General features: G+C 38.3%; 1 protein-coding gene across 3 annotated transcripts in view; it reads right to left on the bottom strand.

The window, feature by feature from the left end:
• The window catches only part of LOC139694977 (ras-specific guanine nucleotide-releasing factor 1-like), a 612,331-nt gene extending 587,589 nt beyond the window's left edge, over window positions 1-24,742 (bottom strand). For all 3 annotated transcript variants that reach the window (XM_071593533.1, XM_071593532.1, XM_071593531.1), the window contains exon 1: window positions 24,159-24,742. In XM_071593533.1, the coding sequence (XP_071449634.1) occupies window positions 24,159-24,425 (267 nt within the window). In that variant the 5' untranslated portion in view covers window positions 24,426-24,742. The remainder of the gene's footprint in view (window positions 1-24,158) is intronic.
• Window positions 24,743-27,730: the final 2,988 nt, after the last annotated feature.

Consider the following 27,730-nt stretch of genomic DNA (forward strand, 5'->3'; position numbering starts at 1 on the left):
CGTTTCAAATAGGATAGTTTCATTGACTTGGTTGAGCTAGGTTGCCTGATTAAATATAAGGTGATTATACCTTGTCACCAATGGATTAAGCTCTATTGATTTTTCGCTAATGCGAAGTTGAAAAAGGAGCGAACGACGCTCGCATATTCACGCTAGGTCGATATGATAAAGTAGGCCCAAAATAATTCATCCGTTTTCGTGTAGAGCAGTGCAAATAAACCTGTGCTAACAATGACAGGGAGGGAAAGAGATCTAGGCAGTAGTCCTGGAGGGTAACACTTTTACCTGCTATCCAACAGTCACGGATTTGAATCAAAAGAATCCACAACACGGGAATCAGCAAGGTACTTTTCTCTTTTGAGTTTTTGGTGAGATAGGGGCCGAGCAGTTTGCTCCACTCACAAATATTAAAATCTCTACTTGGAAAAAATAAATTTAAAAGTTGAGCATTATTAGAAAAAAACTAAATAAATAAGTCCACAATTACTGCAAATTAGAATTTGTGCTCGCGCCATATGTTGAATTAAATTTCATCCAGAGATTAATTTATGAGTGTTAAAATTCTTTGGCAAGGTGTCAGCACTTTTTATTTCAATTAAATGGTAAACCTTGTATAAATGATCACTAATTTAAAGGGATTATTAAACCCAGAAACTCGGACAACATAAACGGAGGCATATACTCATGAACTTTGGATACCGATGGGATAAAAAAAACGAGCACTAAAGAAATATTCAATCTGAAAGAATGCCATGCATGAGAAGATATATACCGTATTTCAAGTAAATTAACAAAACCATAAATTCCAACCAAAAATATTGTTGTCGATGGAGAACCGAATTCAACTCGTATTAAAAAGCCACTGGGCGAATTACATTTAGGACTAACTACGTCGCCATAAGGAAGCATTTGCTGGAAAAAAGAACTGGAGTCCCACAAATTACAACACTTTGATTTACCAAAGTATGTAAAGACTTAGACGTAACCCTGATATGAAACTAGGATCTTCCAGCCCGGAACAAAAGGCGCACCGGGCTACAAGAGCCTCAAGTGCTCTCAGTGCGATATTATTTTTCTAGTTCACAGAACTGTCACACCCGATAAAAGTAATTCCACTCTGAAACTTCTAATATAAGTTATTTTGTTATTCAATGTAAAAGTTCCATAATAACACACGCAAATGAAACCTAAATCAGGCATTTTGTGAAAAAGAGATGAGACAATTGTTTGCTGCGCAAGTAAACCAAAGAAGGGGACTTCTAATTCGCTCATGGCTTTGACTAAAGGCATCCAGGTTTCTCTGTTACATATCTTCCATCACAATAAACATTAATAGTATCAGGCAAATGGGATTACCAAGCAACGAAACCCATGCTACACTCGTGTATTTGTGGGGCACGAAATGGTAAAAAATCTTTAGTCGGTATCACTAAACAGCTAATATGCATTTCAAAACAACAACTTCAGAGTGTAAAAATCATTCGTCTTGGCCTGGATTCGTACCTGGATCCCTATATGTCCTGCCGAGTGCTTTAGCCAGTTAAGCTATGATATAAATTATTTTATTCGGTTCACAATGTTACAGAGTTTGTTTGCATCATGCATTATATCAGGTCACAGATTATGTCTACATCATGTTTTTCTAAGTATATACATGTATACATACGCACATAAATAATATACGAGGCATATTCATAAGGTAAGGGCAGTTTACTTATATTTAAATATTGGCGCTTCAGAACACAGTTTTACTCCTGCGGTGCCGTCTACTGATTCAATGAGAAGCTATAGCAGCATTTATTTTGTTTCAGAAGTCGTTTGCTTATCCGTGCATGCAAACAACAATGTCCGCGACAATCATTCAGCCCGCCAGCTGTGAAGTGCGTTGTTCTGTTGTACGATTCTTGTTTGCAAAAAGAGTGTCGGATGCTGAAATTCATCGGGAGTTATGCCTAGTTTATGGACCTGCAGGGATGAGTGAAGGAAAGGTTAGATAATGGTGTCGTGATTTTAAAAATGGACGAACAAATGTCCATGACGAAGAGCGAAGTGAAAGGGCAGTATTCTGACCGATGGAATAGTTCCACAAGTGAAACAAAAACTGCGATATGATCGTCGATTGACAACTAATGGCCTGGCTGAACGATTTCCTCAACTTGGACGCACTACTGTCTACAATATTGTCACGGAAAACCTTGGATACCACATACTATATTTTGTGCAAGGTGGGTACCGAAAATGCTCACCGACCTCTGCTCAAATGCTCACGAAAGAGCAAAGAATGTCCAGTGGACGAGAGTTTATGACCACCCACCGTACAGTCCTGACCTTGCATCTAGCGACTACTTCCTCTTCTTGTATTTGAAACAGTGCCTCGGTGGACAACGTTTTGAAACCGAAGAGGAACTCAAGAACGGCGTTGTCAATTGGCCCAACTCTCAGGCGGCGAGCTTCTCTGCAGAGGGGTTAAAGAAGCTGGCGCAACGGTACGAAAAATGCTTAGCAGTGAACAGCGATTATGTAGAGGAGTGAAGTAGGGTTGTAGCTAACTTCAAGTGCCAATAAAATGCGTTTCACACGCATATAAATATATGCATAGAGACGCATACACGTACATTTGACCATTACCACAGTAATGAAATTAAGAATACAAAGTAACTTTCCACTGTTCTTTATTAGCGTTGAAACCGGTTGTACGCTAATATGAACAGTGGAAAGTTACTTTGTATTCTTAATTTCATTAACATGAATTTCCACAAGGTTGAGCCAGAAACAATTGAATATTACCACAGTAATTTTACCTAGCAAAGGAAAATTATCTATTTTAAGAAATTTTCAATGGTAGGTTTGAAATTATCGATGATAGATCAGTCATTCTGCAAAAACAGAACTCTTCAACGATGGACGAGGTGTGTCCGGCACCGGGTGGGTACCGGACATCGAGGCGTCCTCTTAAACTCTGAAATTTTGGGGCTTTTAAAAGGGCAAGATGTTGTGACGAAATGTCGTACATACAATGTCACAGGCATGAAGGATAAAAATCATTCGCCTAGACCGAATTCATGGAATTCATCCAGGAATTACTATTACTCCAATTCTTGGGATTACTGAACAGTTTGACGCTAATTTTTTGCAAAAGATGAACGTATTTTCATTTTGCTTCTGATATTAAAAGAACATATATAAAATTTATTGAGACTTCAGTGAATAATTAAAATGATGAAAACCCTTTGATTTAAAGTGCATTTCATTTAAACTACTGCATTAATTTAAATACGCAACAATGACAAGAGACATGTGTTAACTGTGATGCACATGAATTTCGCAATGATAAAAATAGATACAACGTATATAGGAATGAAATAATTGTGAGCAATCACATTTCAGGTGCCAATACTTAACGATGCAGCCATAAGATCATCAATTTTTCATACAAAGGTAAGGTATTTTAAAAAATTAACCCATTTTTTCCATTGCCTTCTGAATCAGAAGCGTTTCTCTCTTTTCTGCTTTTCGTATGGTCCAGAGTGGTACCCGTTGCCTTAAAAAGAATTGATCTAGGTGGAGGAGCAGAAAGGCGTTCGGATTAATCCCGAAGATTTCCCAGGAGCTTCAAAGTGATGGAAGGGTGAAAAAAAGGGAGGGGTAAAACTTCTCCAAGAATCCAGGATTCGCATTGCGAGCCGCCCTCCGAGTGAAAAGGGCAACAAGATAACAGTTATTGGCCAGGGTAAAGCAATAAATTGCTTTGCGTGTGTGTGCTTGAGATATGGGATGTTATATTGAGTGTTGAGTATGATGTGTTGGATGTATCATTATCTATATGGGCCTATCTATTGACGAAACAAGTTGAAATGAACACAAACTCACTAAGACGACGCGAGAAGAGAAATTTCATATTTAACACCCTACATTCATGACTAGACACGTACATTTGTACGCTATGGATATGATAGAGGAACCTAAATAAACTAAAGTCAACTATCACAACCTATATACCTTATACTATACCTAAGGTACAACTTCGGACCCTAGGGTCTAGTCTACCCTCGAGAGAACGTATTAAAAAGGGTTCTCTGATTCTGGCTAAATAAGAAATTCCTCCTGAATACAGGAAAAAAAGGTTCGACATAGAATAAAAAAATAGTAGATTGTTCCATGAAGAGTCATCATAAACTCTTCTATTCGCATTATTTATTCCGTATAAAATTGAATTTATGTTCGATTGTTAACTTGATGTTGTAATTTTATGCTAAATGTTATCCACTTTTTATTTCCTTCGATAATGTGTTTATATAACAGCTTAGTCCTGATTTATTTACTGTTGAAAATTTGTTCTTAAGAAAATCGTTCTGTTTAGAGACCTATGTTGAGATTTTTCATGCCGCTGTTTCACTAAGGCAAGTTTCATAGTAAAATTAAGTTTTTTTGTACTATCTGACACTTTCTACAAATTTTTATTATTTTATTGTTGGTGTACAGATATATTGGTGTGTGTAAACCAATAATGGTGCCGATAAAAGCAGTTCAATATCCTTAATTTGATCCTACGTAAGGCCCTACTATGAAATAATGATTTTCAGGTCCATTTTAGGTTTCCCTGAATGAGCCAATAAAAGCCAAAAAATAACTTAATAACAACTAGATTAAAAATAGTTCCCAAGCTAATTAATCAGATAATGACTATGTTTTGCTAATTGATTAATGCAGAACGGGATGAAATTGGTCCAAGACATCAATGATGATATTTACAGAAAATACTGCAATTTTTCACGCTTTAATGAAATACTACACCGGTAACGACGTTTTGACATCACTATCAAAATTTTAATATTTTATTCCGTTGATGCTGATCTGTAAACGTCGAATCCGGTAGAGTGTTTCATGAAATAATGCGTGGAAAATTAAGAAGTATTTTTCTGCCATAATGAGTAAATTACACAATGTAGCAGCGTCTACAATTGATTCTACAACTCCAATTTTAATCAAGAAGAAATCAAATGTAAATGTTTACAAGGATGAAGTTAAGTTCGTTGAATACAAATGTGGTAGAAAGAGGGAACAAAATAATTCAAAAATTGTATTTTACTTTGAGGGCAAAACGGAGAAACGTAAGAATGGAAATTTATATGCGAAAGTGGCGTTTACAAAAGGTATGAGGCGTTTACAGGCAAAAATCAAATGAATAATATTATCCCATGTCTTCGATACTTGGAGCTTAAGGAAAGATTATCTGACCTGAATATCCGACCTGCGTTTTTTAATTGTGAGGGTGTTGTACACTACAAATTTGCTCCAAGAGGTTAGACGATCAACAAAGAATAATGCGTTGCAGTTCTGAAAAGATTGCGTGACGCTTTGAGAAGAAAATGACCGCGTCTCTGGTCAAGCGGTGGCTGGCTTCTTCACTACGATAACGCGCCAGCGCATTCATCGAACCTTGTGCAGCAATCTTTGGCGAAAGACAGATTTTACAGCTTCGCCAGCCTCCGTAAAGTCCTGATACATACCTCCCTGAGACTTTTGGATGTTCCTAAAATTGAAAATGGCGCTCAAAGGAAAGCGGTTCGACGACATAGAGTAGTAATGCGACGCGCAAGCTGAAGGCCATTCCAAAATCTGCGTTCGAGGACTGTTTTAAGATGTGGAAGCACCGCTGGGAGCGTGTGGTTCAATCAAATGGGCAAAACTACTTCGAAGGATGCCACACGGCCCGGATGACCATGAAGATTAGCACCAATGCGGAGGAGATATGAAAGTGGGGTGGATGGTTTTGGAACACAGCTCGTATTTTGTACAGGAGGGAAAATCGAATGTGAATATGCCGATATATTAAGGAGTATAATTGCTTGATGAGAGGAAATTAGCGGAAAAATAATCAAGGAAGAAAGAAGACTATGCTGAGAGATAGAATTTAATTTACAGATGGGAAAAAAGCGGTTAAATACCACCGAGGAAATGGGAGGAAGACAATTGGCATTTTGAAATCCATAATAATCAATACATTTCATCTGAATGAGGCAATGTTTTCCTATCTCAAATATTGTTAGTAAAAAAACTTGTCTTTTTTGTAATATAAAAAACAGTAAAGTCAGCACGGTAATGCATGCCTGATGATTATTAGCTAAGTTCATAAACTCGAGTTTTTGGCCAGCAAGATTCCCTCGTCTTTACCTTTTTGAAGCATATGTACGTTTCATTTTCTATGTTTTCCCCTCGAAAAGAGTCTAGGTAAGTGAAAGTTGCGCGATGGGTGAGTGTGTGGCGGGGGGGGGAGAGGCGTAGGAGGTAAGGAGCACGTCAAATGTTTACCTCCGGAAGGAAATGGCGAGGGGGAGGGGGTAGAGACGGGGAAGGGAGGGCAGGGAGGGGCGACACTCCACTCGGAGTGTGGGGGGGGCACACACACAGCGTCCAAATGATCATTAATCCCCATGTTTATCTCCCGAGGGTTGGAAATCGATAGATTTGTCCGGAATAAAGACCACAGGCTTAGCGAGCCCCGCCACGGGGAACGGAGGAGCGGTAGAAGGGGTAGTTTGAGCACGATTGGGGAGGAAAAGGATTTCAAAATGGTTAGCGCCTCTTACCCGCCCTCTTCCTCTCTCGCCTCCACTCCCTCCTCCTCCTCATTTTTCGCGTTCTCAACGTCTTCTTCTTCGACTTCTCATTCCCCACACGGAAGTTCACTTCCCTCCTCACCTTCTTCGGCCCTTGAAATGCGATCGAGGAATCCTTTCTTCGTTCGCGTAGGTGGTCAGCAAAGTGGAAATAACACCGTCGCACCTACCACGCCCCACGAGAGCAGAATAAAGGCGCCAGGCTCATAAACGAAACTTGGTAATACATTTTCCAAAGTTACAATACCTACATTTTTCGATATATAGTATACTCATTAAGCAACTTTTTCCCAGTTACATTTGACTAAGACACAACCCCTAAAACTCAAAAAGATTTGAGAGAAAAATTCAAATATTAATTTTAACAGCCGGAATATAAAAGGAAAAATAAGTGAAAAAGGAAGATCAAAATTCTATTTCTGTTTAGATTTATATATTCAGTTGTAACCATCCTTAAGTTGGTTCAAAACCTATAACATTCAGAGGCACAAACTTTTTTCTATGAAGTTTCGCATCTTCTGAAGAGAAAGAGCTCTTTATAAATTCATTCTGAAGAAACGACGTCATGTCTGCATAGGAACATTTCGAGAATTTGGGCTTTCAAAAGTGAATGTAAGATTCATTCTGCATACTTCCAAGGCACCATGGCATGTCATTTGAGTGCTTTAAAAAGGTATTTTAAGCTATTTATTTATTGCTGAAATTGAATCAGATATGGCATTTCGTTTTTATACCACGAAAAAGTTTCTTACCTGGGCCCTTCTCACTGCTCCTAGAAGGTTATAGCTGTCTTTGTTCAATAAATTATTTTATGGCTAATGGAGCACTTTCTTACTTTGCCGTCGGCTTTCTCTCAAACTGTTTGAAGTAGGACGGTAATTTTATGAGGTATTACGAATACGCAGATGAATGGGTTAAGGCATTAAATTGATAACTTATCGTGGGTGGCTTAGTCAAACTTAAATTACAATATTTTGGAAGCTTATGCAAAACATATTCCCTTGTAAATTTAAAACATCATTGAGTTTCGATGCTCCAAATAAGTTGAGGAAAAAACGCTCGTAAACGGCAATGACCGTTCTGGTGCGTTAAAGCGGGGCACGCACATTTCGTTCACCGAGGTGACTACGATGGATTTTGGGGCCGTAGTCATTGAGAGATTTCAGAATGAAATAGAAAGCATTATGAACTTGACGCATTCTAAAATGAAAAGGAGAAACCTGTTAATTTCACGCACGGCCTTAAGACATAGAATACGAGTACATACTAAAGGCTTTGACATGACGAAAATCATTTCTTGAACTAAGCGTCGCGAGTAAAATTCAGTAAAGACACTCGAAATTTAAACATGATTGAAGGAACGCCGTGACAAGTCAAGGTACGCCGACACGTGTATGGGTGTAAGCTTTATTCACTTGCGCATGGCATTTTCCTCGCAACATACCTCGTGTTCAAAAAAATTGTGATGCAATGATTAACAAAATCGAACCATTACTTGAGATCGTATGTGTTTCTACAGCAAGTAAAATGATTATTTTCCTATGTAAAACACCACAAATAAGTGCCTTATCTTTAATAGACCACATTAAATGGAATGAGACTGCGAGTTCGCTTGTAAACGATCATTCGTTTCTCATCCACTTCCCCACCTCAACGGCAACCGCCACCTGACTCCACTCCTCCATGGCCTATCTCTTCTAATAATAAGAATCGTTCTGAATTATGTAAGCACATTTTACGCTATTCTATTTCATCCACTTTTTCCATGAGTCTCCAACCACCTTCAGGCGTCCAAAATGACTATTCCCTCTCTTCCTCATCCCGATTTCTAAGAACCTTTCCTTCCATCATGGTTTTGAACAGTGTCGCTACCTCTCTTCTCCATCCACATGCTCGGTCTTCTTAGAATTTCCCCTTCAATTTCTTCTCCGACTCATTTCTTTCCTTTCTGTCTTACTAGTCTTTACAACCCCATTGCCTCTCTACCAACAGTGATATATCTTCCACTCTCTGAGGATTTCGACCATCAGCTTCTTTTAGCCCGCCAAAACATTGGACTCCCTTTGTCTTCGTGTCATTATTCTACATGCTTTCTCCATATCCTCATTTCAACCAATCCAACGATCATAATACTATTCACTCTTTCTTAACCCGCAGTTGCAAGACCCTCGTCCGCACAAAACTACGTCCCATATTGTTCACTAATCTTCTCTTTACGTTTATTCCCAGAATTCCGTGCTCCTCTTTCCGCACCTCAATGTGGTCTTAAAAAACAAATAAAAAGCATAAACCATTCTGAACGCTCGTGTTGGGGTTGGAAGGTGGGACTGGGGTTAAAGTGATGGGAAGAACGGGTGAGTGGGGACGGGGTTGGGGGCGAGGAGATTGAAACGGGAGCCCGGGGATGGGTAACAGTTAGCAAGAAGAGCAACAGGCTCGAGACCCGCCTCTCTCGAGACCCCTCTCAACGACCCGCCCATTCCTCGCCGGCCGGCCGGGCTATTTCGTGCGAACGTCCCATTGCTCGCGGGCGCGTCTCCCGCGGTTTGTAGGATGGGATGGCAGCGCGTGTTTTCCGGTTGGCCCCGGAGAGAAAGAGAGGGAGCAGATGGGGTTTTCGTTTGGGGGGATGGGGGTGGGAAAGGGAGAAACACGATGGGGGAGAGAGGGAAGGGGAAGTGGTTGGCGGGGGCAAATGGGAGGAAGATGTATAGTGGGAGAGAGAGGGAGAGATGTGGGAAAGGAAATAGGCGAAACTCGTAAGACATCCAACGATAACCACAAGGAAAACCCCCAAGGCAGTAAGAGCCAACCACCAGAAGGAAGAGAACGGTGGCTGAAACGAAATCCCCTTTAGATCCCAGCCTCTCCAACTTTCCCTTCCACGCTCCCTCTAACCATTGCGCACATGTAGCAATTGAAGCAGGGTGGCACCGAGGTCAAATACAACATGAGGATTCCGATTGCGTAGATGATTATATTTTTACCTTCGCGGACCCAATACCAGAAAGCTTCTAATATATGTACCTTCATTCCTATATTTCCCTAAGCACTATTTTCATTTAATACTCAGTAAAATTAGGACTTGCGCGCTAGCATATGATGAATTTATTCTTTCCCAGATAATATCCTACTCTCGCACAAACATAATTTCTTGAAACTCCAGGTATGTAACAACAATCGTTTTATTTTAATGTTAAAATTGTGCTTCATTGCTAAAAATTACGTACTTTTTATGCATAGGGATAGCTAATTTTCGACAGCAGTTTCAACGCGCATTAAAATTTTTGATAATGGTGTTGAACTATCGTCCGTAAAATATGTAAACAACTTCATGAAATATTATCAAATATTTTAAATATTGAATGGGTTTTATTAAAGTAATGGATTTTTCTTTCGATTATTAATCGCTAACCCTTAACACTTCATGGAATCAAAATTACCCCATAACATTTCATTTTATTTAAACTAAGTTTGCATAAAAACGTGTACACTTTCTAACTATTTGGGAGAGATATTCAAGCAAGTGATCCATGATGATCATATACTTGCTAATCACATAGTTTTACAAAAGTTTACAAAATTGAATTTTCAATGTCAATTTTATATTATGCCCTTCATCACCGTAGATGTAACTTACTATTGTAGTATAGCATTAGTTCAGAGACGAAAATGAGTGAACTAGATAAACAATATGAACCTTTTTTGGCTATGGAGAACGGAAATAAGAAAAAAAGGTTCGCACCTAAAAGATTCCATCGCTAGGAACCTTTCGAAATTTTAGTTTTCCCAAAAAAATAGCACTGCGGTATTTTGAAATGATTAATTGGCACTGCTAGTCAGATGAACGACTTTTTCAGTCTTGAGCCCTCTAAGTGAACTGCTAGGAATTAATTTTATTTCCACTTGAGTGGTCTAAGGCTCGGTTTCACGTAAAAGTTCTTATTGGTACGTTAACATGTATTCCGGAATACTAGCCACTTCTTTTTAATTCCTGGAAAACTCCAATAAACCTGTTCATAAGTTAAAACCAATAAAAGCGGTAGTTTTTACTTTGATAACAAGAAAAAGATAGGAAATAATGACTGGCCATTTAATTTTACTCATGAAATTATGAAATACTTGGGCCTGAAATGTAAGTCTTTGAGGATTTTTCATGGCCACTATGTTTTATCGCATGTTCCTCGACAATTATCCTATCCTTCAATATTTATCCATGTCCCAATGTATGGTATAATATAAATATTTATTTAATATAGAACGTTATACGGCACGGAAACATTGGCCATTGAAGCAGAATGATTGGCGTAGATTGGAGGCTTTTGAAATGTGTGTGTTTGTGGAGAAGGATTGCGAAGGTGAAGTGGACAGAAAAGAAGACAAACGAGGAAGGGCTAGGCATGGTAGGGAAGGAGAGAAAATTGTTGGGAGAAATCATAAGGCGGCAGGAAATATAGATGCAAAACATTTTGATTGACAATGGGATGCTGAAAAATGTGATGGAGGGAAGAATTTTTCAAAAACTAGGAAGGGGTAGAAATACATAGGATATGCATGATGGACGGAATGAATGGAAGAAGGAAATAAGTGTCGATCGCCTGTTATGAAACCTATGGAAATATATTTCTGTACCATTGCATAGACTGTTTTCATCCAAAGCCTACGGTAGAATACCAATAATAATGATAATTTTAAGCAAGTCAATTTTAATACACATCATCTACAATGTGTTCGTTTTTCATTCTATTGTCGATCAACATGAATCCTCTTCCGAATAATTCTACAATCAAATTAACAATTGCAGTTAATGGCCGCAGCGCGCGCGTCCAAATCCATATTTCTCGACCACGTGAGGCAGGGAACGAAAGAGTCTTCTGACCCGAAAACCTTTTTCACTCATAATAGATGGGGAAAAACTCATCCGGAGTCGAGCATGTGTTTTGTTAATCCTAACATACTTCTTCCCCTTTCCGATCCAAATGAACGACCTGCCCTAACGCCACTCTGCTTCAACTACAGATTCAAATAAGACGCTTCTTCAAACAGATATGATCTCCCATTCTTCAATGTTTTCATAAATATTTACACATTACTCTATAGATAGTCATTTCAAAATCCAAGAAACGATCGATCATTACCTTCCTATCACCTAGAATACCAATTAGACGCATATTTGGAGCGACCCTAAGCACCCTCCTTTCCATGATCTCCCTTGTACAAGAATTTCCAACATAGTAACCAACACGTTCCCGAACAAATGTTTCACTAAGAAATGAATTTCTTCAAGAAAATTTTAATTTATTTCTTCTTTGTGAAATACAACAAAATCTTGGTTTTCCTTCTTGGATATTAAGGAATATTCGTGCTACAAAGTCCTTCAATCGCGCAGAAAGCTATGCTAAATGCACACAACTCAAATTCACTAAGCAGAAAAAAGACATAGCATTGAGTATTTGGGCAGATTACCCATTACAAATGTTTAAGGCACTCGTGAAAAAAGCCACCCCTCACGATTAGGCTTAAAATCATTAAGATCCGATTGGAATAATTTTGTAAAGTTTAAATGTAAGATAAGGGAAAATGTTTCTTTGACCCTCGTAGTATTGATCCCGCTGGATATTTGGGAATGATAATCAAACATAAACGTAGAAACATATCCTCATTTAATGAATTAAATTAGGATATGTCACAACGTGAATTTGTTTCGAGAGAAAGCAAGATCTCGCTGAGCGACAGTCAAATATCCTAAAAGAAGGCGTGTCAAGACCATTTCATTGCGTGAAACTGGCGACAGGGACGCCTTGTCATGTGTTCCCATGCATTAACCTATTCGAAACGAGACTCCCTTGAGAGAATCAATATATATGAAATAAAATCCTTATCCCGGGTTTCTAAAAAACAGGAATGAAACAATTTTCGGATCCCTGGATGCAGAAATTGGAAACAAATGATCTCTTCGCAAAAATATTAAACAGAAAAAAATAAGAATCCATATTTACAGGTCCAAAATCACTTAATAATTAAGAAATTGTTCAAAAATATTTAGCGTCTTTGAAAATTAGACTTTTTGATAATCAAGCATCAGGATAAAACTCCAGAGCATGGAATTTGAGTGCAAATAGCATATATCATTTAGTTTTGATCTCGTGTAAAAAGGCGTATGGTGTGTTCATAAAAAACAGAAAATTTCTCAATTGCTGGGGGAACAAAAAATAAGGAACATAGAGATTTCTCATCCACCAGAATGCGAATATTTTATGTTAACTATAAGGGAGGGATACGACTGATTGATACAGTTACCTCTGACTACGTAATGCGTATCCTTCTTTTTTGGTTAATTTAAAAAAATAAATAACAAACAATGCCACATAAAATCATATAATAAACAAAATAAAGCAATATTTTGAATCCTTTTGCTAATAGATAATATAAAATATTAGATAGATGAATTTAAACGGTTAGATTTTAAAATTTTACACATTCAATCACTCGTCAACATGAAACCATGCAAAAATTTATGGAATGACTTTCTCAATCAATTCTAGAGCAATTTTTTCCACTTTTCAATTGCTATCATATCGTCATCGATGTATGAAGTGTACTTGGATATTTCCGAAGGAAACTTACGCATCGACCCTGAAAACAAATACATTATTTCGCGATCTCCTAAGGAACTAAGTACTTCTAAGTACTGTTTAACATAAAAAAACATGCACATCACAAAGCATTTTTCCCAGACGCCCACCATTTCTGATATTTTTTTCCTTGCTTCCCCGAAATATTCCTCTCTGTCACAGCCTTCAACGTTCAATTGCCTCTTCATTTTTTTAGAAATTTACATTTTCTGCATTCGATGAATTGCTCATCGCAACCTGGGGATACTCTCCACTTCTTAGTCTGTCCTCCTTTCCATCTATTTTATTTTCTATTTTTTCCATTGGAATAACTCCTACCTCACGCTTTTCTCAGATTAATTCAAATTAATTATGCAATTCTAAAGTCTTCGTCATAAATTAACCACATTCGAAGATCAAAAGTTTTAATTATTTTACGACAACTTCAGATGATTTGTAATCCTCGTTGAGTTTTTTTAAGAGTTTTATTTTCTGACATGAACAATACATAACTTCCGATTTTAAGTGGTAGCAACATAAATAAAAACTACATATATATAAAGTGAAGATATAATGAACGGTCAAGTAAGTTACGACAGCGACGAAGATTATTATGACCTTTCGCTCTTCTTATCAGGGTTCATTGGTTACCCTGCTATGAAATTGTGTCTCCTTATCCAAATTGCATGAACTCTTGATAGGCATTATTATCTTTTTAATTGCATTGCGCAATCTCCCTGAAAGACCAGATGAGTAAATTCAAGTTAAATAAAAAATTAGCTTTGATAAATGAGGAGACATAATCGTAAAAGATAACATTCAATTTCAGAAACTCGTCCTTAGTACACTAATGATAGTCTAAATACCAGATATTTGCAGATTCACTGAATACAGCTATATATCACAAAGATCAAACGAAGAATTAGCACCTTTTTTCTACAAACGCTTGAGGAGGCATATTTTGATGCGTCCAAACGTCACATTTTCTGACAGCGACATTGCCAACAAGAGCAAACTTATTTATTCCTTGATACTTATTCAACCGCACGACACTTCCCAAAAATGGATCCTTTCTTCGGCCAAGATCCTCGAAAGCCTTCCCAAGGATTCCTAACTGACAGCCCGACCATGCGTCACTGCCTCTTCCTCGCTCTTTTCCAGTTTTCTTTTTTTTTCTCCTAAATTTGGGAGTTTTCCCACCCAGCATCCCCTCCACATTTGCTGGCGTCGCAGCCTGTGATATACTATAGACGGCTGAGCTTCCGTCCTCAGACGTGACTAAAATTGGAGAAAACGTTTGAAAAATAGAGGCTGAAATCCCTCTAGGGTTGGCCATCTCGCCGAGAGCTCAAACTTTGCCAGGGTAAGCTAAAAGGCAGCAGGGGGAGGCCATTGCGAAATTTATTTTAAACCACTTGAAAAGATCATCCCTTGTTCAAATCGATTCACATACAAGATTAAATCCAAGGTCGTTGCTTTCGTATCAAAGTTCCGTGCGCTTCAATTGGACATTTTTTGTGATAATATCACCACAGAAGAGCAGATTAATCGCCAAAATAAGTGCGATAAAAAAAATTTTTCTAAATAATTTCTTATTTTGAATACATTCCAAGCCTCGCCACTCCCATCAGATAAAGATTTTACGAAATGGTCCGCATGAAATTCCCAAATCAGAACCCTTCAGTAGTTTTGCAGAGACAATGTCTATAAAAACCATAAATGATAAGTTAAGCAAGTCATTTTATCGCTCTAAAAATGCGAATAGCCTCGCATTCGGTCATCGAATAACAAAAACGTTTCTACCTGTTCGTGATTAATTTCTATCGAGATTTATTTTCAATCACAAAACCCTCTAAGTATGTCTAATATATATTCATAGTAAATTCGTCCATTTTCAAAAATTTCCTATTGTGTTTCTGATTTTCGAATCAGTCCTCACATTTTTAATAATAAGGATAATAACAGGAGTGATACAAAGTATGATGATAGGGCTACATTTTTTTCAAAATGATTATGTTGATAATGTTTTGGTGGGAAATGCAAGGGAAAATATCGATGTTCCGTTTTATAGAATGAGTCCATTTTAAAAGTAACTTAACTAGTAGAATACAATAGCAACAACAATAATGTTCATAAAAGAGGGTTCTGAGTGCGTATCGATGATTTTTCGCGCTCAATTCCGACTGCGAAAAAGGTGAAGTAATGCGACTTTTTCGGGCAGTAATTATTTTCTACGGTGACGTGACACAACTGTTGAATATAAGAATAGAAAAACAAATGTAAATTCAAACGAGACTCATTCCTTTAACCAATAGTTGATGTTTGATTACGTTAGTCAAGTACATCTCAGGATCAAAGGAATACAGATTAAACGTTGGGTCGATACAGGTAATATCAAGCCGGCAGATAAATGGACGAACACACACACACACACATATATATATATATATATATATATATATATATATATATATATATATATATATGCTTTTGAAATGTGGGTGTGGAGAAGAATGGAGAAGGTGAAATGGACAGAGAAGAAAACAAACGAGGAAGTACTTGGTATGGTGGGCGAAGAGAGGGGTTTGTTGGGAGCAATCCTATGGAGGCAGGAAAAGTGGATGAAGGGGGTGTTGAGCGGCAGTGGGATGTTGAAGACTGTCATAGAGGGGAGAATGTTAGGCAAACGAGGAAAGGGAAGGAGCAGGAGAGGGATGTTGGACGGGATGAAGGGAGGAAGAAAGTACGCAGAGATGAAGAGGGACCTGATATAGAGTAGGATGATGGATTTTGTGTTTTGTTAGGAGTAATAAAATATTGGTTCGTTAGTTGTGTCCATCCAAAAACCTACCTTAACCGGTAGATTACCTTAAAAAAAATATATATATATATATATATATATATATATATATATATATATATATATATATATATATATATATATATATATATCATATGGGTTATATTAAGCTGGCATAACGTAACCTAAAACAGAATTTGAATTTCAAAATTTAAGAATTCAAGTCTTTCCCACAACTTCATCGTTCTAAACATCTACGCACATATTTGCCGATGCTCTCGGGTTTCAGTCATTTCACTCCGGCGAAGTTTTTACACACAAATTCTCCGGGCGAAACTAAAGTTCTAGATTCACAGGTTTGCTCTCCGAGGGTATATGAGTTCTGGTCCGACTTCTCAATTCCCACCATAGAAACAGATATTTGCTGACATATACACGGCATCCCATTTGTAGACACGAGACACCAAATGCATAACTTTCCGTAATGCTCAATAGATACGAACTACTCCGAATTTATAATAATACTACCGTTCGGGTGAGTTTCCATGGATTTCACTCATCAATGTGAATCCTGATCCCGCCTCTGGCACGGAGGAGGCTGCGCTGCCATGTACTTGAATTTCTTTTCTTAGATTTGCGATACAATATTATCCCAGCAAGCCTATGCAGATGAAATCTGCTCAGTAGATATTAAGCCATGCATTTGCAAATGGTGTCCTCAACTCAAGAGACACCTCAAGGGTAATCACTACACCTCGGACGATGAGGTGAGGGCATCTGTCAAGTCCTGCATTTGAGAAAATGAAAAGTTAACTAGCGCATGCGTGTAAAGGGGGAATGTTACTTTCATATGCCACCAGGAGTGCCTCTTAAGGTCATTTTGTTTGCGGTCTACAAGCATTGTGCTTTAGTTTTCAGTCTAGCCTCGCAGATCAAAGAAACTTGAACTATTGGCGTGTGCTGTGGTGTAAATAAAAATATAAAATATTGAGATTCATCGAATAAGAACTTTGCGGACTTATCTTTTTCATTTGTCTCAACAAAATATTTCTCTGGCCTTTGATAACATATTTTGAAGTAATGACATTTTTACAGACTTTGAAATCAGCTTAAATGGACAATGGAAATTTAAGTTAAGAGAAATTAATACAGTCGTGACAATTAAAACATCCTAAGCACATAATAATCGTACATTATTCTCGCCCAAATTATCAGAAACACGCAAGCTACGTTATATTTTCACAGCACATTTCATCGCAGTTTTTAAGTTATTACGAGTGTCATTTCGCTGACTTTTACTCTTTAGAGGAGCATAATAGCAAAGGCAATTAAACTTGTGAGATTGAGCTTGGAAGATATAAAAGCTCGATTCTTTGCGGCTGCCGTTAGAAAGAATAACAGCTGGAATCCTACCTCACTCGAGGGTTAACCAAGAAGCTAATTCTCCCAAAAACCAAGCTATATCACCCCGAGACGCACCTGCTCCACACCGCTAAACAGCGATTGCCCTACTTATCAGAGGTAGGAGGCTTAAACGAAAAATCTTAATGGTATGCCCCACCATCTGACAATTTATATCCCTTAATCCTCTTATCAACGAGAGCAAACATTGCTCAAATAGATACTTAATATCAATGCGCGTGTACATGAAGATAGAACGGGCTTGATAATTTAAATATTTGATTTTTGCAAGGTCAGTTTCACGTTCAAACCCTGGGTGGGATACATACTACGCTAAATTTTGCGCCACATTTCGCATGAATATACGCCACGAAATATTCAACAGAGAATTCAAAGGTCCCCGCATTTCATAGAAAATATAATTCTTCGATACTTTCAGATCGTAGTGAAAATTGATGCAGGAAATCTAACACCGACATTAATGTGAATATTTCCTCTCAGACGTCAGTATATTTCCATTGAGTTAAATGAGAGAAGGGTAATATTTTCAGCTCCTTTTTTCACCCTTATTGACACACTGAGGCAACTCGCCCTGAAAAGACACTCAATAAAGAGAAGTTAATTAATTTCCTTTGTAAGCCAACGTTTTTGGCCCGCAGCAATAATTACCGTTTCCGCTAGGAGTCTTGGAGATTGGCGCCCCCTCAGGCCACAACTATCATAGTTAAGATATATGTTATGGAATTACAACTAGGACATAAAGGTTTAAAATAATATGTGGTCCCAATTACACACTTTCAAAACATTTCTCGTAGAAATATCGTACTTATGCTAGAAAAGTCTCGATATTTCGGCATCAATTCAAAGTTAAAACAACTATTAACTGCAAAAATAAGTAGTAATATCGATATAGGTAATCCTAATTGATTAATTATTTATGCTACATTTTTGTGTGTCCAGCTACAAAGTCAGATTACTTTGGTGCATCAAAAATACAGCCTAGTTAAATCTTATCCACTCATATGTTTGAGGGCCGGCAATTAATTGAAACTGGACCGATATTACAAACATGACTTTCGGGATATCACAGGAAGCCAAAATCCGTCCATTCAACATCATAAGCGATGAAAACACTTTTTTCTAAAAACACATTTACATCCGTAATATTCGGGATCGTTATGGCAAATTGAGTCATTGAACGAGGTGGAATATGTACAATTAATTGGTTAATAACAGAATACCTACGGAATTTAAATGTTGCATTCTGTCACTAACCATCCTCCGAAGAATCACATTCACCTAATCAATCAACTTTGCTAACTTCGATCTAAGCGCTTAACAAGTGATGAACTATCTTAAATACTGATTAAGGCGTAAATGTCCCTAGTTTTATCAAAAAGCCGTGTTACTATGCAACACTGACGTTGAAATGAGATAACATGACTGCGATCCGCTTAAAAATACTTTGTACCCAAACGCAGGATACAGATCTGTTATAAAGAAAGACCATCGAGCTTCTTCGGTGTTTGGGTCGATAAAATTTCGAACCGCAAACCATGAAATCAATAAGACCCCTTTAAGTCCTCCTCAAGGACGTCCTTATTATCATGATCAAATTAATTATACCTCTCTATCATTTCCTTTTATAGAAATCGAAAGATTATAATCGTGTAGGTTGTTACTCCGTCCAAATAGCGGGAAATTAATTTTAACGAGGATGAAATTCAAGGCGTTTTGCTCAAGATGGAAAAAGAATGCTTGCAAAGAAAAAATTAGAATGAGAAAATCTTCATCCACCAAAGCAAAATTACTTCTCCTTGGCCAGAACCGTACGACCAAACATTTTTAGGAAACTGGATTTTTTAAGGAATGTAGAAACTGGAACTGGAGCCATAGTCATAGAAAAATGTTCTATTGACTTTTCAAAAATGTCTCCCCCTTCTATAAATGAGTCTCTTTTAGCGCTTTTTAATTTATTTTTTTAAGTTTCAGCTACGACTTTTACGGGAATCCTATGGGACGCTAAGGTTCAAATTCTAAATGAAATACTTCGGGACACACAATACCTCTCCATTTCTAATGCAAGTTGAATGTCAGATAAGCCTAACAAGAAAATGTATTCCCTGAATTGATCGATCCTTGAGAGATGTCAATATGTCGTCCCTGATAGTTTTACTTGCCATCGCGTCATCCTGCGATCGCATGACTTCGCATATTCCATACAACTCTGCAGCAAAAGAACAAATTGTTCATTTATGCATGCGTGGTTGTACCTACTAAGGGAGCAATGTGATATTCAAGGTATTTGAAGCTGTTCGATCCATTATGTGACTTGCAGTTCTCCATAAATTCACGGTTGCTAAAAAAATCATCATCATTATGGTTTTTTATCATCAATCCGAGAGTAAATTCGTAGCAACTCCACTAAACAATCCAGTGAGTACGTGCTAATCTTCCCGTCGGCTCACACCTTCAATCGCCTATTAATCGTAATCAATCCTAGGATTTCCATGGTGATTCTTCCTCTCTATGGTTACTTTAGCAAACTGTCTTTTCGCAGGGGGTGTCCAATTAGTTACCATCTTCTTCTTGAAGGTGTTCTCCATAGGCTCCTTCTTACGCTCACTTCTCTTCACCCACTCTTCGAAGTACTTGTTCATTTACTTTTCTGTCGTATCATTTGATTTTTCTCATTCTTCTGTTGCGACACATTTCCATGGCTTCTAATCTTCTTTTTATGCTTCTGGTGCCAAAAAGATGTGAACTCCGGGCATAGTTTATAACTAAAGGTTTCCTAATGTCTAGTACAACTTCAAACCATTATTAACCCTTGGGTTTTGTACTTCATTAGCTTCTTTTTCAGCGTCACGTTACATCAATACGCATGATATTTACCATCGAACTTATCTAGCACTGCTCATTTCTATTCACCTAAGTCAGCAACGTTTTATCAAAGTGTTTTTATTAAGATTCCACCCATTAAGGTGACATAAAATTATACTATGTGAAGTATGCCTTCCTATTTAAATTCACAGATATTAGCAAGAAGATTTTAATGTTTTGAGCGAATTTATAGCAATTCACGAACAAAATTGAAGTCTTTTAACAATACTTTCCTCTTTAAACTGTAGACGTTTCACCACACGAAAGCAGCATTCATTAACATTACTAATGGTTGGACCTAAAATAAATAGTATGACATTAACTATTGTTAATCAATTAACAAAAACTAATGTGTACCAATGAAAGAACCAGGAAAGGAGAAGAAAATACTCAGTAATAAAAATTTTGAAAATGTAAACTGCGTTATTCCGCGCGCTAAAAATTGCTGAGGGTTTGCTGGCAAAAGTTACAGCCAACACACAAGGTACTAATGCAATGATTAAGAAAACTAAAAAAAAATGAGGAATCGAAATATGATCTGTACAACTTCCAAGTGTCATAACCGAAACTGCAGTGACGGGTCAGGGGTTAAACCAAAGAAAAAATGTAGAGCAGGGTCATAATAATACAAACTGGTACTGGTCAAATTTCGAAATATACGTTTTAACACATTATTTTGTTGTTATAATGTGGTTTATATATTATTTTTAAATTATATTTTTAAACAGGCTTCAATTGACTTTACTGCGAGAAGAAGACATGTGTTTTTCGGATTGTGACTGCAGGAAACAAAATTTAGTAAATCCAGGTTTTACTGCTAATAAATAACTACTAAAATCAGCGAGAAAGTTTACATTTTTAAAACTCGTGTGCAACTCTTCCCACTAAAGCTTGTGCGAGATCCGAATTCTCTACAAATACAGGACTAATGATGTATGCGTCTGTTAATATTCAACGCATTGAATAACCAAATTTTACCAAATATTTCGTCGCTCATGGATGCAAAGTTATGATTTCCCAGCTCTCCTTCCGGTATCATTTCGAGGATTTCCCATCCAAAAAAGAAGATGTCGCATACAAGCACTAAAATAACTCAAAACGCATAATATTAATTTAATATTAACAGAGTAGTTCTTAAATTATTAACAACTCTTTCAAGTAAATTGGAACTTCTTTACGTCTTCAGTTGTTAAAAATGCCCAAACTCCATACTAGAGTGAATAATTTATCCTTTGCGAAATTTCAGCATCTTTCCCCATTAAGTTAAGGCAGGCGGCCTGAACAGCAAAACAACAGTTAATAACATGAAATTTAGATATAGAGAAGAAATACGACGATGAATGATAACATACAGGTTTGTCTCGCTTTAGCTTATTCCTGAAGCTTCGACGTTTTGTTCACAAATCTTATGTGGTGGCAATCTTTTGCTTCTTTCCCCAACGGACGCAGGTCACCACTTACCGCATTCGACATTGTCTCACTGACAAAATGAAACTGCCGAATGAAAGAAGTCTTCTCAAACCTTGGCCAAAACTATACAATTGTTTCCAAAATCTTTACAGGTACACCGAACACATGCTTTTTTTAGCGAAATATTCAGAAAAATCACGCAATCTTCCCTGCTGGCGACTCTAAAACCCTGATTTCGACATGAAATTAAACGCTTATCTTTAAATATAAAAATTAAACAAGTCTTCGCCCTGAAGTAGCTGACTACTGTCATAGCACGCAGTATACGTATTTTTCACTTTACAGTTGACAATTGAACTTTGTTTAAAACACTTGAAAATACAAAAAATAATAATCGAAACAATTGTTAACGTCCACCAGCAAACTAAAATCTACTGCTTTTCTAGAGGTTATAAATTTTCCTGCGCAGTTTAGTGCCTTCTTTAAAATCTTTGTCAATGAGATATGCTTCTGCATCTCAGTTCATCTCAACTATTATTTCCCCAAAATAACTACTGTGAGCTCTATTTCTGAATATCAGTGGAACTAATAATTCATTTTTAACGTGAATACAATTACCGCTACAGATTTTTTATTGAAGAACAATCTCCAACTGATCTCAGAATTTTATGATTTTCAGATGCGATCCGCTGCATCAACACTCGCCCATACCGATTCGGACGAGTCAACTTCTAAAAATATTAGCCAGGTCAGTCCATTCCGCTCGTAGACATTGCCATTAGTTTTTCCCACTTTGGTATATAACGAAGTTATTTTTTCACACACAATCCCGTCGCATCGGTTTTCGCTGCGGAACCCCTCGCCCCGCTAGACTTTTGGTTGGCGGAAAGGAGTCCCACATCTTTCCCTCGAGTTAACATCTTGATCAGTGGCGTAGGTAGCGACCGAGCGAAAAAAATGGCGCAGGTGATTTGTCGCACGGCAAAGTTCAAGCGCTACGCCATTTTGAACTCCATCCCAACACAATATCACGATTTCATTAGACAAAGTGATCCATGAAGAATACCATCGTTCGACGCACACGTTCCATAAGGACAATACCACATTTTTAAGGGAGGGGGGGTAGGGAGGAGAATGGAATTCATTTTAAACAAACATCATTCAACTCACCAAAAAAAATAAGCAAAAAATATTTACTGGAGATGATCATCTGAAATATCGGAGTGTGGTGTTATGAATACCTCAATGTTAAATGAAAGTTTACGGAAGGAGTTTGTTATTAAATGTATGTTATTTATAACCATACTTGCGATAATTGTCAAAAGATAACTCACAGAAACGCTTTCGACGGGTCCATGCATATGCGCTTAAACTAAGGGAGGAAATTCGCGCACGGGAAAATTATGGTAAAATATGTGTACAAATAAAGACCGAGAAAAATAAAACTCTCAATAAAACTACCATAGCCAGCGGAAACCTGCCAGCATATAATAAGTCCTAGATTTCAACATTTGAAATGGTTTGGACGAAGTACAGAAATATTTTAGAGGCCCAAAAATGAGAGAAAGAGTAAGCATACAACGTAGTACTGATGGACTTTCCCGAAATCATGCTAAAAAATTAAATACAAGAGATTACGATTGTTGCTAACAATTCAGTTCCAGTTATCTCCCAGCGAAATAATTATAAATTTTAATACTAAGTTTTTTCGGGCCAATCAAATCTACCTAATTTTTTTCAAGAGTATTGTTCGATTTTAGAAAAAAAGTTCCTTGATTTCATATTAAACAACTTTAACTTGTTTTCACACACACACACACATATATATATATATATATATATATATATATATATATATATATATATATATATATATATATATATATATATATATATATATATATATAAACACAGATAACAAATTGTGAGTGTCCTTTCTTTGTGTCTCTATATTCTAAAAATCTACATCTGTGTTTTTATAATTTGTGCGTCGCCGAAGAGCGTTCCATTTCGAAGATATTTTTATATATGTATTTCATATGAACACACGGAGCACCAGAAAAAACGTCATATATTGGGTGAAAATTTCAAGCTAATAAAATTCTAGTAAAATATTTCCGTAACATAATAAGTTACAAAACAAAACCCTACATTCGATCGATCCACCCGGGAAAACCCTAAAAGGAGTAATTTTTATTGAAAATCAAATTAATTAAAATTTTCTTGAAGAAACGTGATTCCAAAAGCTTCTTAAACGGTCTTTCTTCAATAAACCCCTCAGTGCATGGATCTAACTGAAAAAAAATATTTCCCAAAAATCTTCCCGAAAATGGGAATCAATCGATATACAACAATACTCAACTACACGTACCGAATGAATAATTGATCACAACAAACTCGAAACTGAGGGGAATATGGACTTGCACTCACCTGGTAGAGGACGAACCACCTGAGCTGCCACTTGGCCGAATCAGCCGTCCTCTTGTGAAGGTAGCCCGCCAGCGAGTGGTCGTAGTGGGCCCTCTCCGACAGCATGGCCAACTGGCTGTCGTTCACCCTGATGTTGCGCTGCATCTTCGGGCTGAGCATGATTCCGGAGGACACCGGGACCGAGGCCCCGGTGACGATGGCGCCTCCGCCGACGAAGGCAGGAGAGCCCCTAGCGGAGCGAGCCGTCGACGAAGCAGAGGATCGCATCTACCAGTGGCCCGAAGACCGTCTCGCCGGCTGTTTGGGAGTAGCAAAGGGCGCTGGAGGGTTCAGCTGGCGGCTAGAGGAGCGGCCGATCGCCTTCATCCCGTCTTCCGGGTACCCCTTCTCAAAGACCTTCCGGTCGTCGCGGTCCAGGGATGCGGAGGGACCCTCTACCTGCCGTGGGAGGATTCGGGGGGACGGGAGTGAGTGAAGGGGTTTGCGTGAGAGGAGAGAGAGAGAGGAAGGGGTAAGGAGTCGGCGGGAGGAGGGGTGCTGGTGGATACGCCAGGAGTCCAGCTCACTGAAACAGCCAGCACTCTCTTCAGTACCCTGCCGCGATCTGGCTGGTGGCGCTATAGCCTTATCCGCAACGCATGACTCGAAAGGGGCAGGCGCGCGCCGATTCGGAGTTACCTTCCCGCCGCTCCCTTCCCTTCCCCACTCGACCCGTCCTTTCCCTTCTTCCCCCCCCCCCGCACCCCCGGCCTCTTCTCCCTCCCCGTGGCCCCCTGTTCGAAGACCCCCTCGCCGCCCCTCTACCCAGAGCTCGCGCCGCCCCGAAAAGTTCCTCGCAACAGGTTGGTTAAAGGACTGGCGAGTTATCCCAGAGCTCAAGGGTTCCGTCCGATCCCCTGGAATACCTACCCCACGCTCCTGCAGGGTAGGGACTCCCGAGCTGGCCTCGTTTCTTGCCGCCAACCCCTCGTCGCTTGCCCCCATTGCCGTCGGCCGCCATCTCAAGAGCACGTGGCCGACTTCCTCCCGGCGAATCATTCTTCCGGGGCACATTTATTTGTGGCAGGGGGTGAATACACTCCAGAATAATTTTATCCGAACATGACCCTATTGCGGTCGAACAATGTTATTAAGATTCCCTATAGTTCGCGGGAAAAATGAAATCTTAAATCTATCTGTTCTACACTTGATCGCTCTACTTTTATTAACATGATCTCTCCAACCATAGTACAATGGGGGTGATAATACATTTTAAATATCGATACTCAAGAGACCTCTTTCCAATTTATGCAATAGCTTCAATCTGTAATTTAACCTACGCTCCAATAAAATGATTCCTAGCATAGCTGCTCTAATATTTTGGATAAGCTAATAAGTTTATCATAACAACGTTTTACAAATGTAGTCCATCCACGCAGCACGCGATCCAATTAAGAATTTAATCCAATCAGCAGGGTTTAGTAGGGGACTCGAAGGGTTTTAACTCACGCTTGCGGATAGTGAGCGAGAATACTGGTGTCATTTTTTCTAATTAATATTTTATCATACGTTCATTAACTCGTGTGAAAGGAACTTTCGCAAGTTCAAAAATTATCGCCTCTCGGGAGTGCAATGATTGAGAAAATAACAAAATGCACATGAAATTTTCTCGGGTCTTCCACCGGGTCAGTGTTTTCATATTGGCCGACGTTTCGATGCCCGACTCGTGCATCGGGCATCGAAACGTCGGCCAATATGAAAACACTGACCCGGTGGAAGGCCCGAGAAAATTTCATTAAGCAAATACGCCGGGAAAGCACCAGATCTTACTTCACATAAATGTTCAGTTTGCAACTGCCCATGCAGACAAAATCAGATTATAAACTCACATTTTAAAATAGAAAACAAATTAAGCAAGGCATAAAAAGCATTTTTAAGGTGTGCTTAAAACATTGGAGAACACATTTTCAATTGACAACCGTTCTTTGGTAAAACCTTTCAAAGGACCTTCTATTCACTCATGTTTTTCGCACCACTGCGTTCCACGTCGGTGAAGTTTATGAAGGTTTTCTGCAGAATATCGATCGATGGCTATCGCATTCTAACCTCCACTACGCTTTTAACTTACAGCATATATATTTCTCCCAATGGATAAGAGATAAACAATTTTTTTCTTTATATTTTAAATTTAAGTTGGTTTTTGCCTCGGGCATCATCTCGTCAAACTGCATCAGGCCAGTGGAAAAAAACACGAGACACCACGTGTGACACAAACCCTTCAGGTCAACAATATCGAAATTCGATATTTTTGCCTGCGCTGCGAACACCGGTGATTGTCAAGAATAATGTCCGTAATTTTCCTAAAAATATACAATATTGACCGTGGACCAACACGGTCAAAGTAGTAGGGACGTAAGGAGAAGAATTGCGCTAGGCAAAGAGGCTTTCACAAGGAGGAGGGAGTTGATGACGGGGACTTTGAGTAAGGATGTTAAGAAAAGACTCGTAAAAACTTTGATATGGAGCGTAGCTATGTACGGTGCGGAAACGTGGTCATTGAAACAGGAGGATAGACGTAGATTGGAGGCTTTTGAAATGTGGGTGTGGAGAAGAATGGAGAAGGTGAAATGGACAGAGAAGAAAACAAATGAGGAAGTACTTGGTATGGTGGGCGAAGAGAGGGGTTTGTTGGGAGCAATCCTATGGAGGCAGGAAAAGTGGATGAAGGGGGTGTTGACCGGCAGTGGGATGTTGAAGACTGTGATAGAGGGTAGAATGTTGGGCAAAAGAGGAAAGGGAAGGAACAGGATAGGGATGCTGGACGGGATGAAGGGAGGAAGAAAGTACTCAGAGATGAAGAGGGACCTGATATAGAGTAGGATGATGGATTTTGTGTTTTGTTAGGAGTAATAAAATATTTGTTTAGTAGTTGTGTCCATCCAAAAACCTACCTTAAACGGTAGATTACCTTTAAAAAAATACAATGTTGGAATGTCGAAAAAACAAACGCATAACACTCCGTTCCAATCAAAAGAAAAGGAATATATTAAAGCACATTTTAGAAGAAGAAAGAATTTTATTGTTTAATTATTTGTCTACTGCCCTACCTGTTGAATCTCAATCCTCAATATACCAAATAATTCATTATTGGTAATAAGTGCTGAAAGAACGAATAATGTAGAGTAGAATTACCATTACTATCAAATAATCACTTTCATAACTAAAATGCGCATGTATTTTTTTTGAAAGTATTATGAATTGAAAACCAAAATAAATACGCAATTCAATAAATATTCACCTTATTTTACAGGTTTCTTAAAACATAAAAGCTTAGTGATGATTTAGAATCCTTCTGTATATATTTCGCTTCTTTTTCTGGGGAATTGTGGCGTTAGATTACGATATAGCCACCTTTGACACGCTAAATATACTATTCTCACCAATTTAAAATATTCTTTTCATTTCTGGTAAAGGCCAGCATTTAAAATAGCGCGTCGCGTAATGATGAACGCATGAAATATGGCTTTAATAACGGTGACAGAGGTCAGTCCAACCTCATTTTAATTTAACTTACTTTGCACAGATTATCGTTA

The sequence above is a fragment of the Hetaerina americana genome, unplaced genomic scaffold (genome assembly GCF_022747635.1).
Source record: "Hetaerina americana unplaced genomic scaffold, ioHetAmer1.1.p SCAF_6, whole genome shotgun sequence".
Taxonomy (NCBI): domain Eukaryota; kingdom Metazoa; phylum Arthropoda; class Insecta; order Odonata; family Calopterygidae; genus Hetaerina; species Hetaerina americana.